The sequence below is a fragment of the Dendrobium catenatum genome, unplaced genomic scaffold (assembly GCF_001605985.2).
Source record: "Dendrobium catenatum unplaced genomic scaffold, ASM160598v2 fragScaff_scaffold_822, whole genome shotgun sequence".
NCBI classification, from domain to species: domain Eukaryota; kingdom Viridiplantae; phylum Streptophyta; class Magnoliopsida; order Asparagales; family Orchidaceae; genus Dendrobium; species Dendrobium catenatum.
In genome coordinates, this window is record NW_021319284.1 from 68208 (window position 1) to 83695 (window position 15488).

Genomic DNA, 15488 nt, shown 5'->3' on the forward strand with positions numbered 1-15488 from the left:
GGGTGATCAAGTCATTAATAAGAGTACATGTTTTAGATATATTGGGTCTATTGTTTAGAGTGATAGTAAAATAGATGGAGAGATCATTAGTAGATTTCAAGTTGGATGGTAGAAGTGAAGGAATGCATCAGACTTGTTGTTTGATAGAAAAGTCCCTCTCAAACTTAATGGAAAATTCTAGAAGATGGCAGTGAGACCTGCAATGCTTTATGGTGTAGAATGCTAGCCGTTAAAAGATAAGCATAATATTAAGTTAAAGTGTTGCAGAGATGAGGATGCTCTGGTTTATGAGTGGCTTTACTCATAGAGAAGATACAAAATGAGCATATATGTGAAAATGTTGTAGTAGCTCCTGTGGAAGATAAGATTAGAGAGAGACGCCTTAGATGGTTTGGTCACATAAAAATGCGGCCTTCCGATGACCTCGTTAGGAAACTAGATGTATTAGATTTGACTTGTGTTTATAAATGTTGAGGTAGACCTAAAAAGGCTTGGTTAGTAAATATTAGAAATGACCTTTCTTTATTAGATATAGATGAGAATTTTACTCTTAACAAGATACAATGGAGAAAAAAGATTTATGTAGTTGACCCCACATAATGGTATAAAAGCTTGTTGTTGTAGCTTACATACATGTTTCAAAACTCATTCTCATTAGTATTATGGCAAACTCTAATTAACATATTATATATATCCTAAAATTTTTAAAATGAAACATATATAAAAAATCTCAGTATATTATTATTTTTTTTCTTTTACTTCAAGATATATAAATGCATCGAGATGAGATACTCGACCTAAATCGAGAGAGTCAAATGGGGACGGCTAACTTAAAGGATTTTATATTATATATAAGGTAAGATATATAAGTATAATATAATTTTAAAGATTTAATATAAGATGTATTAGATATATAATATGCTATTATAAATTATTTTTATATTAACTCTTTAAGGTGCACACTCAAATGCATTGTGGTATACACTTCAATTAAAAAAATGCTTAGGCCTTATTGGAGACATTCAAGGGTATGCCTCAATGCAATTTTTTGTACAACTTAGATCGATGCGCCCTTCAAGGCTTGTGCCACGATTGCTTTTTTTTATCATGTTTAAATGACAAACACAAATTTATTTGAAGTATTTATTAGCAAATATTTATCCATAATAATCAAATTTATTCCATTTGAATATCAAGTTTAATGCTTTAAAGTATGTTAAAAATAACAAAATTCAAAATTGTATGTTGATAAGTAGGATAATTTAAGTAGCACTTAGTTTACTCACTCAGTCACATAAAAATATTTAAGGTGGTGTAAGTTTTAGGATTATGACTGGGCTAAATTTTAGTTGAGACTAACTAATCAATTATAGGTGGGGTAAAATGGACCACTTGAGAGGCAAAATGGACATTTATGAAATTCAATGGTGATAATATTAGGTTTACATTTGCTCCTTTGAATATGTTGATGGAAGTATATCTACATCTTTTAAAAGACTAAATATTCAGTTTCTAACTCAGAAGGCCCTAAGAATGTTTCCAATATGATTTTATAATATTTTGCAAACAGTGGTAAGTTAACTTAATGACTAGGTCAATGTTATAAGTCATTATAATATTGCATTTGTAATTATTATTTAATTAGCATAATTTATTAAGTTTCATAGCTAACCATTATTTTTTTTACTAGCTATTGTTATAGGAAAATAAAAAGAAAAGATCAAAGAAGACTTAGTGCAAGTACTTAAATTTTATTTGTTAGCTTTAAAATTGTTTGTAAGACTAAATTAAGGTATGTGAACATTTTAATGAAGTATTACTTTGAATTTCTGTAGTGGTAATGCAATTTTATCTTATTGATGTTTTAAATTATTAACTACTTCCTATATGTGATGAATAAAAATTGTTGGATCTTTTCTAAATAATTTCAAATGTTCAAAAGTATCATGTGAGTGATTGATGAAAATATTATCTTTATGTTAGTAATACTCTCAGTACTCTTAAGGGGTATTGTGGGGTGTTACAAAAGTAGCATCAGTGCAATACACCAGCCGAAGTGCCATACAAGGTAAAGTGCTACGTCATTGTATCCAACTCTTGAACCCTGTATGGGACAAAGTGCTATATGACAGGAGCAACCAGTTGAACTTGTAGGGGCCACCTCTAGAGTCATATCTGCCTGGTGGATGATTCTGGGATACAGATGCTGACGAGGACGTCAGTTACTTAAATAGGGAAGATTGTGGAATCCCTTAAGTAAAAAAGAGAACCAACTCTTAAACATCAATGCGCCTTGGTATAGTGGCTAGAATTTTTGTAAGAAACTCTGCAATTAAGCGTGCTCATCCCAGAGCAATTCTGGGATGTGTGGTGATGTAGAACTATATGCTTAGAAATGAATGTAAAAGAATTTGCACAAATTCTTTAAATAAGCAAGTAAGATTAAAAAACTATTAGCAATTCAAACGATAAAATAAAACAAGAGAGGGGTGCCTACGTTTAGGCTAAGCTGCTTTGCCAAACACTTGAAAAATTCAAAACAAGTTAGAAATTCAACAATCATGCTAAGTAAATAGCTTTCAACAAAAATCCCTAATCTAACAATAAGATTAGAAGCAAATAAAGTGCACTAAATCCTACGTTTACTAAGCTTTGACAATGGCGAAACAAAATCCTACGTTTACTAAGCTTTGACAATGGCGAAACAAAATCCTATCATTTTTAAGTCACCTTAGTCAAAGTCCAGAAACAAGTAGTCGAGATGTTGAAGAAGTTTGTTGTAGGAGAGGCCGTGTTCTGTTTCCGGGTCAGCCATCCATGCGAGAAGTCACTGTCTTTGATGTTGGGAAGTGCTGGATGGTAAGGAGAAGCTTCCCCGATGGAGCTGCGGTGAAAGGAGCTGGCAGGAACTATTGGACAGCAAGCTGTCCCCTTTAAGACAGCAGTTTTGAAGCCCCTAGCCAATGAAAATCTGAGAATAGTTGCAGGAATTTTTTGGCAGCAGTCTTGGAGCCCCACGTGGGATGGGGTTTGGGAGGTATTTGTGGAGGGACAACAGTACAGGAGCCTTGGGGAATTTTCGGCCAGCAGGGGAGAGGAACTTGAGGCTTAATTCCAACTTGGGAGGAGTGGTTTTGGAAAGATTTAAGGAGGTGGCGAGCAAGGGGAATTTCAGCCACAGGAAAAGGAGATATTTTGGAATTGTTTCCAAAAGGGTGAAGTGACTTTAGGAAACAATCTCAAAGGAGATCTCTATGGGGCTGGTGACATAGGGAGGAGGAGAAGATTGGGGAGGCATTCAATGCTTACTTAAATTAAGAAATTAAATTTGGAATGAAAGATTTCATCCAATTTAATTTGAAATTTAAATAGGTTATGAATTAGGAAGTTACCAAAAATAGGATTATAATTTAGGTAACTATTTTAAATTCAAATAGATTTGAATTTACTCATGAATAGAGTTACCTAATAAGGTTTAATGGCAAGTTGGTGATGGAGGGAAAGACCAAGGGGAGGAAAATTTTGAAAACTTCCCTAAAATATATTTTATAATTTAAGAAAGAAATTGAATTTCAAATTTGGGGGAATTTGAATTTCAAATTTGGGGAAATTTGAATTCAAAGACCAACTAAATTATGACAATCCAAAATTAGGAAGTATCCAAATTAGGCAATGGGGGATGGGAGAGGGCTAGGCCGGCAGTTTGAATGGGGGAGGGTAAGGGGCTGGCGGCAAGGTGGAGATGTTGGCGGTGTTTTGGTGGGTGGAAGGAAACGACTAAGGAGAAGTAAGATCGTGAAGAAAAAGGTGGGATATAGAGTTAACGGAAATCAAAGATATGAAACCATGAACCCGGCCGTCTCCAAGGTTGGTGGGTGATGCGCTAATCTCCCTCTCCAAGGGATCTCTCTCTGATCTCTCAAGCTCTCTCAAGAACTCCAAGCAAGAAAACAAAGTTCTCAAATAATCATTCATTAATTTTCAAAGAGAACATAGGGGCTATAAATGGCCTCGTACATAAGACTCAATATAAAAAGACAATAATGCCCTCAGGGCTTACATACGACATCCCTTTAAGTAAGGGATAAAAACGAAAAACAATTACAACATAACTAATAATAAAATACAAATAACATAATAAAACAAATACATGAAATAATCTCAAAATACATCGACGTGATCGTGGCCGTAGATCGTCGGCCACGCCTCTGATATACTATTCATGCTCTGATGTCCCCATCATTCTCCCGAGGTGGGAGGAAAACTCGACTCCGTCGAGTAAACATCTATGGTGCTCTCGTGGATCTCCAATATGTCGGGGTCAATCTGCTGCAGCTCATCACGATCCAGCCATGTATCCTCTGACTTGGGCTTCCCTTTCTACCTGATCAAGTACCTCCGTCGTCCACCTTCTCTTGTGGAGATGATGTCATCACATAGAATCGAGTCCACCTTTTCTGCCATGGGTGACTGGGGAATATTTGGTAGTAGAGGTGGGCTTGGGTTCTCACGCAGTGGGGTCATACAAGACTGCAGTATGTGTGGATTTGGTGGGTTGAATTCAGTACCTTCATATGCAACTAGATCTTTTATGTTAAAAGAGAGATTGAAGTTGAATTCTATGGGCAGAACTATTTTATAAGCATTATCATGGAATTGCTTAGTCATTTTGAATGGTCCAGCACTCTTAGCATGTAGCTCCTTAACTATTCCCCTTGGGAACTGTTCCGGACGAATCCGCACCATCACGAAGTCACCAACCTCAAAAGTTTTAATTTTTTGTTTCATATCGGCATATAGTTTCTAATCGTTATTGCTATTTTCAAGTTGTCGTGCAATATGTTTATGAAACTCATGTATATATGAGATGAAATGATGATGTAGACTGAAAATTCCTATACCTAGAACACATGGATATAAGGTCTAGTGGCGGTCTAGGTTTGAACTCGTAAACAATTTTTGAAGAACTTAAACCAAGAGTACTAGTCACTGACTCATGGTAGTCGAGTCCAACTGGGATGTGATCGGATGGGGAGGCTCCAGGGCCTAGATTTAGAACATAGGAAATTCCTCAAATCGGGGATAATGGATCGGGAAGACCATCAGGACGGATCTCAACAAGTCTAATAGGTTTGAGCTGACTCTCATGAGAGCCTAATTCGTCAGACTCAGTGGGAGTCTCATGATCAACTAAGGTGTGTAAAGGCACGCTCTGGGCTATGGCGGCTATCAGGTTCTGTCCCTTCTTGGCTTTGATAGGGTTGGATTCAGGATCATTCGAAACTCGAGACTGTGATGGAAAAAGCTTGATCTTTTTACCCTCATGTTCAAACACGCAGTGTTTGAACGACCATAGATGTGGACGTCGTTGTCAAATAGCCAGGGGTGACCTAAAAGGATTTATCCAACATTCATGATCAACACATCACACCAAACATTCTCCTTATAGTCAGCGAAGGAGATAAGTATGAAGCTATGTTCCTTTACCTCCAAGGCAGTGGTGTTGACCCAAGCTACCTTATAGGGGTTGGACTGGGGAACGACAGACAGGCCAAGCTTAGACACCATGTTGGAGGAGACAACATTGATGCAGCTGCCACTATCCACGACGACCTTACAGTTTTTATCCTTGATCTTGGTGTTGGTGTGAAAGATCGTAGTCCTACGCCAGTCGTCGTCGGTAACAGATTCTGACAGTGCACATCTCACCACGCAAGTGGGAGAAGTGTCAATTTTCTGGATGTACTGGATGATAGCAGTGTCATCATCCTCCTCAAAGAATTCACCATCGTTGTCTACTTGGTGAATCTGATCGACTTCAGGCTCGAATTCCGCTTCAGTGATCTCTTCGATAATCGTGACTTTATAGGGACTAGAGCATTGAGAGGTGATATGCCCATACCCCTGACATCTAAAGCATTTAGTCCCGGGGTTAGATCGAGGGATATCCTGAGTGGGAGGCTTACTTCTAACATCAGGACAAGGAGTGGGGGGACCAGACGAGGGTCGGGTAGTGCTCCTTGGGGTCGGCTGGGCAGTGGGGCTGTGAGGGGTGGAACTACCAGAGGCTCTGTAGGAGGGCCTAAAGTAGTGGTGTCGACTAGGGTGTTGGGAACGGGTTTCCTCTAAATCAAGTACTAGGTTGTAGGCATTCTTCAGGGTAGTGATGTTCCGAGCAAACAACTCGTTGCGAAGATCCTTTCGCAACCCGGTACGAAACATTGACAAGATCTGTGCAGGGGTGGTAGAGGTCTCCCCTTTGCAGCGAATCAAGAAGTCATCGAAAGAGTCGATGTACTCCTTCACTGGTTTGTTGCCTTGGGTTATTCTATTTCACCTGTCCAATAGTCGGGGGAAGTACGACGGAGGCAAGTACTTCTGCTTGAGTTCCCGCTTCATGGACGACCAATCGGTAATGGGGTATTCGTTTCTAGCTTCCCTAAGGCTCTCTAAGTTGGACCAACACTGACTCGCCCTACCCGTGAGTTTCATTTCCGCAAAACTAACCTTCCTAGCCTCAGAGATATTGTATCACTTAAAGAAACTGTCCATACCTTTGACCCAGTCCAGGAAGAGCTGATGATCGAGTGTGCCATCGAAGGTAGGAGCGTCAACTTTAATATTCTTCATGAGTGGCAGATCGGGACCATGACGTGGATCATGCTCGTGGTAAGGTACTCAATGATTGGCACGATGCTGCCTCTCATCCAAATCTGGATCATGACGTGGGTCATGTCTATGGTAAGGAGCTCGATGATTGGCACAATGTTGCCTCTCATCTGGGTAGGTCTCATCCCTATACATAGAAGGTGGTCTAGATGGGGTGTAGAGAGTCCGGTGCTCTCTAGCTTACTCAGGTGTGTCAAATCTCTCAGTGGTGTTCCTACGAAGTTCAGTTAGGTCGGCTTGGTTCTCCTTGAGTTGCTGGCTAATGTTGTTCATTTGGCCTACCAACAAGTCTAAAGTCCTTCCTAGTTGTTCCGGGTCCATGGTTAGACACTAGGGGAAACTTGGGGGCGAATCTAGGTAGAGGACAACACCTAAATGCAATGAGAAACTCTCTAGAATGACACTAAATGATGCAGATAATGTTTGGACAGCAAACTACAACAAGGCGTTAAGTATCCTAGGTGGACTAGGGAAGTTGTTATATTGAGGGCAGCAGCTAGATACTTAAGAAACAACCTTAAAACTCACTAAATGAGTGCAGAAAATTTCTGGACAGTAAGTACAACTAAGATTTAGAATGATTTAAGAGATGGTATGTAGCCTAGGATGAATTCTAGCACATGTAATGCAATCTAGCCATGCTCTGATACCAAATGATGTAGAACTATATGCTTAGAAATGAATGTAAAAGAATTTGCACGAATTCTTGAAATAAGAAAGTAAGATTAAGAAACTATTAGCAATCCAAACGATAAAATAAAACAAGAGAGGGGTGCCTACGTTTAGGCTAAGCCGCTTTGCCAAACACTTGGAAAATTCAAAACAAGTTAGAAATTCAACAATCATGCTAAGTAAATAGCTTTCAATAAAAATTCCTAATCTAACAATAAGATTAGGAGCAAATAAAGTGCGCTTAATCCTACATTTACTAAGCTTTGGCAATGGTGAAATAAAACCCTACGTTTACTAAGTTTTGGAAAAGCTCGAGAGCTTGTTCCATTTCTTTCTTCCTCTCTACAATTTCGTCTTGGGCTTCTTACCTCTTTCTTCTCTCCGCAAGTTCCACTCCACTTGTATCTTTCTTCTTGAGCTATTGGAGGTGTTGTTTGGTAGCATTTGCTGGAGGAGTTTTGGTGGACGTCGGCTCAAGTAGTTGTGGTGGATCCTTGGTTTGCATGCCCTTAAGAACTTCTTTTATATTGCCTATTATTTTGTTGCATGTGAGGAAACCGCTTGGCAGTTGTTCTGCGGTAGTTTTTTATATATTTTTTTCATTTTCGATTGTTTGACTTTCGTTTGTTTTGATGTTTGTTTGGATGTTGGCATTCTAATTTTTGAATCAAGTAATGTTCTACTTGTCCTGGTATTCTCCCCTCTTGGTTCTTTCTATCTAGTTGTCCGCATCAAGTTTGATATCAGAGCTTAGGTGGTGGGGGCAAGAAATATAGGGAGCCTATACCCCTCGCCCACACGAGAGATCTAGCCTTAACCGTAAATCACGAAAGACGCGACTAAGGTGAGGAAGAACAAACTCTTACATTTCAAATTAAACTAAAAAGAAGAAATAAAAAAAAAAACTTTACAAACGACGACGGATTACAACTTTTGACTCGAAATCAAAGACACCCTAAAGTTGCTTTACTTAGAGACGAAAGATACAGATTGAGTGGCACTTGCGGAGAGACGAAAGAGATTAGAAGCCGAGACGAAAGGTTGGAAAGAGCTCGCAAGATTTTCTCTCCTCCTTGCCTACATCACTAGGTTAGCATATCATAGGTTGGTGTGTGTGTCTTTTCTTAAAAACATAAATGGCTAATCAAAATAATGGAGGGGATTGATAACAAATGATGCAACAATTAGCGGATTTGCAACATCAAATAAACAAAATGACTAATACTCTTGCAAATTTGAATTTCAACAATCGTAGCGTTCAAACTTCTGAAAGTGAAGAGGAAGTCCCTAGAAATCAAAATAGCGTCAAAGAAATTGAGATTTATTCTATCTTTGGTTTGTGATGGTGCTCTACGTTAAGTTTGCAAATTTCGAGGGCTGCCTAGGAGACTAAAATATATATTAAGCAATTGACCTTTGTAAGAAGTTATATCCATTAGATGATTAGTCCGCTGTATTGATTTTATTGTGTTCCTTTTAAAACTTCACAAATCAATTTATTTGAAGATCTGTATTGTTTTCTTTTAGCTTCTGTTTGGTAGTTATTTCTTGATACCAGTTTGTCTTGCTGAGTTTGTTATAACTTGTTTTGTTGCATGAGCTGTAAGCCAACTTTTTTTTTTTTCTTTCTACTTTAGCTGTAAGCCAACTTCTGCTTTGTCAAATATGCTCATTGCTATGATATGCTTTTTGGGTTATTACAATTGGATTTCCACTAAATACTTTCTGGCATATGAACCAATTAGTGTCTTGATTGAATATTTCAGGATTTTAGCGGCACATTCTGAAGCAGTATCCTATAGAGTTGACTATAAACATTTTTGTGCGTTTTGATCACATTTTAGGTTGCCTTTTTTTTAGTAAGTTAAGAATCACATCAGTTTTAGAAAGTTTTGTGATTAACTGCCTTCCCGTAATGTCACCCATGGAATTTCTCATCTGTGATTGGAATGGGTGATAGTGATTTGGAGAAAGGCGCACAAAAACATGCTCATGGTAGTGTAAATGCGAATATTTAGATGGGTGTGCAATAAAAGCTTGGAAGGATAAAGTGGGAAATATATATATATATATACACAAAACATGATAACATGATAAATAGAGTCGCAACATCTATTTACTGTATTTGAAATTTCATTGGATATTTCTTGGGCACACATAACAGAGTTGGCCATCTATAATTAGAGGATGAAAAATCAGTTTGTAAGGTTAACAAAAAGGTGTAACCAAAGCCATCATGTTTATAAGCAGGAAAAGATAAAAGCTGGCCTGATATGCAAGTCCAGGTATTTGTTGACTGCTGAAGAAGATTTTCTTAACGTGCCCTATAGAATTTGTGCTGTTGATAATGATGAATATGAAATTGATTTCTATTACTTAATGGAAATATGTTTGCTATTTCCAATTAAGTTTTTTAAAATGTGTAAGTTTTCCAATCTTAATATTTTCTTTCCTAATGCTTTCTCATGGCTTGTTTCATTGTTAAATCAGTACAGAGCTTATTTCAGCACGAGCAGAGCGTGATAAAATGTCTCTAGAAGCTAATTTTTCTAAGGAGAGGCTAGATAGCTTCATGAAGGAATTTGACAATCAGGTTGCTTTTTTTTCTTTCTTTCTTTCTTTCTTTTTTTTTTGTAGTAGTAGTACCCCATATGACGTTTTTCTTACGAGAGCTTCCAATATTTGGTCTGCATTATATAGCTTCCTTTTTCTACAGTGGTTGTTCTATATTACATCATGTATTCGTATTTGAATACTGACATCCTTGAAAAATAAACTAATGCTATCTTTATTTGCTCGTGTGTTGCCATAGAATGTTGAAGAACTGCATGTGGTCCATTTTTCAATTTTTTCCTACATTAAACTTTAATTTATTATTACAGAGAGTGGAAACCAATGGAGTTTCTGCTAGAAATATGGAACTGACACACTTGCTCATTGATTATCAAAAGAGACTTCGTGAAAGTTCAGCTTCTTTGCAAGCCTCTGAAGAGAATTCACGGAAGCTATCTATGGAGGTGAGCCAAACATCTGTGTAAGGAGAAACTATCTGTAAGTGATTGTTATCTCATTATTATATCAAAACAGGTATCAATTTTAAAACATGAAAGAGAAATATTGGCGAGTTCTGAGAAAAGAACTTCTGAAGAGATTCAGACTTTTATGGAAAGAGTGCATCGCCTTCAGGTGCCTTCCTTCTTCTTCATGTAATCTCATTCAGTATATGTTCAATAGTATCTTAATGGCGTTGTCGTGGCTGTGGTCTCTTTCTGCAAATGACTGTTTTTTTTTGCCTTTAACATCATTTTTCGCACTAGTTTTTGGTGTGTTCTTTTCTTTGAAAAATAGTTGAGTGCTGTATTTTTCACATGTCTATTTTGTGTCTCATAATTCTTGATAGGATTTTTGTTGCTGAAATTTCATAAATGTTTTATATGTGTTGCTGCAGACAAGTCTGGATACCATTCAAAGTGCTGAAGAAATTCGTGAGGTATGATTGTCATAGTTCCTGAAACCTTTTGCTCCAAGTTGAAGTTTCCATCCATTACAGGTGATGCTATGCATGCAGTGTAATTGCAAGTGGAGCACACCTGTCTTACTTAAAATGGATGTTGGCTGATTATTCTTTGTATAGCTAAAGTATTTTCCTAACCTAAACAATAATTTTATCAATTTTCTTACTAGTTTCATTTTTCTTCCACGTGCATTAATCTTTTCAGATTGCTAGAGTTACTGAGAGGAGGAAACAAGATGATTATTTCAAACGACTTGAAGTAAGCATAATTCTAATTTAATATTTCCTTTTCTAAGTTGTTACTCATCATCCTTCTTACAGTTAGTGAGTTTGCAATGTATTAATGGCAAAAGAAGTTGGTCTGCTATTGGGCTGGCCTGGTTTGAGCTCAATTCAATCGACTCACAAAAGTTCAAATTGAAAGAAAGTAGAGAGGAGAGCGAAAGGAGATTCTTTTTCATTCAACTAGAATTTCTCTCAGCAGAAAAGCGGAGATTTGTTGCAAATAGACCCAACCAGCATTATGGAAGATTATAATTGTATTCACTCTCTAATCAAGGAAGTGATGAAATAGGAAACATTATTATTACCATAATAAACATGAAAGACAAATAGCTATAATATAACTAGTAGGCAAGGAAATTGTATTCTCATTTTATTTAACTTACATATCAATGACTTTTTTTGTCCAATATTGAGATCCCCACAACATTGTGAGCTTAATTACTATTTATATAGTTTAAATTTTAAGCATTCATGATATCCTCTTATCATATAGAACTATCGAGAAACTTCTCCATTTTAATCATCCAACATAATTATAGAAGTTATGTTATCTTTATTTTAATTCTTTTATAAAGTAGATCTAAAATATTTAAAGCTATATCATTGATATATTATCTTATCTTCTAAGAATATTGAATGATAATTATTAGCATCATACCACTAAAATTATATGTCATGTAATAAATCTTTGTTCTACTAATTCTAAGTACTTACTCTTCTAAATACTTACTTTTCTATTTTTTATTTTAGAAAAGTTGTTGGATCTTATGATATTTCAATAAAGGTGTGAAAATGCTTAGGAGATAAAGAATTTCTTGGCTTAATAAAATTTTTAATATTATTTTAAAGACTAAAAAGATGTCAGATGAGTGGATTGTTGGTTTTTTAATAGTAAATATAATGCACAATAGTCTGCGAATTATAGAAGAATTAAGTTAATGTATCATACATTAAAATTATGGGAGAGAGTAATTGAACATAAGTTACGACATGATACTAATGTTTCTCAAAATTAATTTGGGTTCATGTCGGGTAGGTCTCCTGTGGAAGGTAGACATTTATTGAGAGGTTTGATGAAGAAGTATAGTGAGAATAAGGAGGATCTATATATGATATTTATTGATTTATAGAAAGCATATGATAAAGTTTTAAAAGAAGTGCTTTAGAGAGTTTTAGATAAGAAAGGAATTAATAATCCTTATAGTAAAGTGATGAGGACATTTGACCGTGAAAGTTTAATTGAGGAGCCGAAGATCAACGACCATGATTGTATTACTTTATTTTGAGTTATTATTTGTATTTTGATTTCTTTTTTCATTTTTCTGTTTTTACCCTCACTTGAGGAATGCATCGGTCCTATTGTGTAGAAAAATACCTTTAAATTTAAGGAAAATTTCTATAAGATGGCGGTGAGATATGCAATGCTTTATGGTGTAGAATGTTTGCCATTAAAAGAGAAGCATAAAATTAAGTTAATTGTTGCAGAGATGAGGATGCCTAGGTGGATGCGTGACTTTACTCTTAGAGATAGAATGAGAAACGAGTATATGCAAGAAAAGTTTTGTAGCTCCAATGGCAGATAAGATTAGAGGGAGTCCCTTTAGATTGTTTGGTCACCTAAAACGTCAGACTTATGATTACCCAATTAGGAGAGTAGATATATTAGATTTGGCCTATCTTAAGAAAGGTAGAGATAAATCTAAAAAGACTTGGTTAGAAAGTATTAGAAATAATTTTTTTTTTATTTATTTGATTTAAATGAGAATTTGACTCTTTGTAGCACACAATAGAGAAAAAGAATTCATGTTGCCGGCTCCACGAAATGGGATAGAGGCTTGAGGTTGCTGTAGCTCTACTTTAAAAACCTGTTTTTTTTTTTTTTCTGGCTCATTTTTTTGAACTACTGTATTATGAATAGCATAATTGTATATTTATTGTTCTAATATCAACTTTGAAATTTTGTGTAATTATTGTTAAAAGAAGAGAATTTTTTGTCATCAATTTTATTCCTACCTCTTTGCATATATAGTTCAAATCTGTAACAACTTCAATGTCATATCGGTTTGCTACTAATTTTGTTGTCGCTGCATGTACAATATGTCTTTTATTTCTGTTATTTGTATTTTTATAAAGCTTGATTTCAATAACTAAGGGGCTGGTTCTGATAGCTTTGCTTTTTATTAATAAATTTATCTGATTGCTCCCATGTTTTGTTTCAATTTGGAATGGCTTTACATTGTTAATTGGTAGTTTTTTTCCTAATGTTGTTTAACTTTGCTAATTTTCTTCTTCTTATTTTTTTTATTACATTTATTCTGCTTCTAGATTCGTGCTTAATTTAAAGTCTTTTTTTTTTTTGGTCAATCTATTTGTCCTTTTAGTAACTTTGGAGCATATCCTTCTTTGTTTTCTTGATGTCTTCCTCACTTCTTTTATATGTTTTTTATTTACTTATTTTTCCTAGAACTGAATGCCCCTTCAATATACGTTCATCCTATTCTGCTGGTTCTTTCGTGCTCAACTTTGTTCTTGTTATTTTTTGGGAAAATCTATTTTGATCCAAATTTCTGAGATTTGCTAGCTGTTTATTGCTTTAACTTGCTTCTCGTTTAATTTCAAGCTGTATTCTATGAATTACTGATTGGAATTGATTACAGTTTGCACGTTTTTGTATATACTTGTATTCTTATGTTGATATTTACAGAGTGATTGGGCAGAAGCTAAGAGAGAACTTCAGGAGGAGAGGGATCGTGTTCGTATTCTGACAGTTGAGAAGGAAAGAGCACTTGAAACTTCCATGAGCCAAGTGGAAGATATAAGAAAAGAGCTAGCCAATGCTTGGTTTTCTGTTTCTACTGCTGAATCTAGAGCAGCAGTGGCTGAGGTTTGCTTCACTTTCATTTTTACCACGAATATGTTTTTATATTTTTGTGTTCATGTGCATATACTTCTTATGTTTCCTTTAGGCTCGATGTTCTGATCTTGAGGCAAAAATCAAAAGTACTGGAAAACAGGTGATTGCTAATTCTCTTATAACCCAGATTTTGCTGCATGCTTGAATAAACTTCTATCTCATACTACTTACGAATGTATTTTTCCCCATTTTTTCATGTTATAGATGTACTTTTTTCCATTGTTTTTATAAGACTGTTTCAATATGGCCATTTGATGTTTGTATCTCTACGTAATATTGTATTTCTTTTCTATATCATTTTCTTCTTCATTCTTTGGTCTTTTTAGTTCTTGTATTGATCGAACTCTTGGTGAGCTGTTTATTTGGATTTGGTAATTCAATATAAAAAGATAGTGAGAAATTGAAGTCTAAATTTTTTCCCCATGTTTTCTTCTTAATGATGGTGAAAGAGATGCACCAGCCTGAAGATATGCTAGCAAACCAATCTTGAGATACAGCTTAAGCACTTGAAGAAGTCAGTACTTGGCCTTTTTTCCCTCAAACGCATTAGATCTTTTTATTTCTCTTAAGCTTTTCATTTGAACCATTGAACTATACTTAATAATTTATGATGTGAATCAATCATGCGATGAATTGAGAATTGCACTAAAAATTAATAGAAATATTGATTCATAACTTGCTACCACAAACTCTATGCTTAATCAAGTGAAGTTCAAGAATTAGAAGACGAATGATTAAGTAACAACAAGAAATCACATCTAGAGATTAGAAGGCTTTTCAAAATAACATCAAAACTTTAAGTAATGCGAATAGCTAAGAATAACAAAGCCCCAAATTTAAGATTTAGATCTTTCACCTTAGGATCCGTCACTCAATTTAAAGTGGAGGCTAGTGGAAAAGGACCTTAAGTAGGCTTAGCGACGCCACGAGTAGACAAGTGATCTTGAGGGGACTCGTCGTCGGGGAGGGAGCCGGATTCGGAGGAGTGGGTGGACGTCCTTCAATGATCCACGTGTAGACGGAGAAGTGGTCGTCGATGGACTCCACTAGTGGTGGTAGAATCCTCTCCAAGTATTCCTCGACGGTATCGTCAAAGTCGAAACCGACGTCGAAGAAAGGTGACCGGAGAATATTGACCCTTCCGCGGTTGTCGTACTCAAACCCGTAATTCCATTCGGGTTCCTCCATACATTCTTGGCGGCAAGGGTGAGCGGTCATCGCGGGACGTTCTCAAGTGGATGAGAGAGGCGGCTCGGGCGTTGGAGGAGAAACGGCCAAGAGTAAGGTGGTGAGAGAGGTTGGGCCAAGGGTGGAATCCAAAAGAGAGGTGCAGGAATTTCTGCAGGAAATTTAAGTTTGGAGGGGTTAATGGGATGGATTTAATTTGAAATCCAAATTAAATCTAGGGGGAATTATGGGCGGTCAAGGGAGGGG

At 36.3% G+C, this 15488-nt stretch overlaps 1 protein-coding gene across 1 annotated transcript in view; it reads left to right on the forward strand.

Moving 5' to 3' along the window:
- The window catches only part of LOC110100106 (nuclear-pore anchor), a 105405-nt gene that overhangs the window by 59057 nt on the left and 30860 nt on the right, over positions 1 to 15488 (forward strand). Inside the window, exons 15-21 of the mRNA XM_020827508.2 lie at positions 9832 to 9934; positions 10224 to 10358; positions 10429 to 10527; positions 10790 to 10831; positions 11061 to 11114; positions 13845 to 14024; positions 14107 to 14154. Of these exons, the coding sequence (XP_020683167.1) occupies positions 9832 to 9934; positions 10224 to 10358; positions 10429 to 10527; positions 10790 to 10831; positions 11061 to 11114; positions 13845 to 14024; positions 14107 to 14154 (661 nt within the window). The remainder of the gene's footprint in view (positions 1 to 9831; positions 9935 to 10223; positions 10359 to 10428; positions 10528 to 10789; positions 10832 to 11060; positions 11115 to 13844; positions 14025 to 14106; positions 14155 to 15488) is intronic.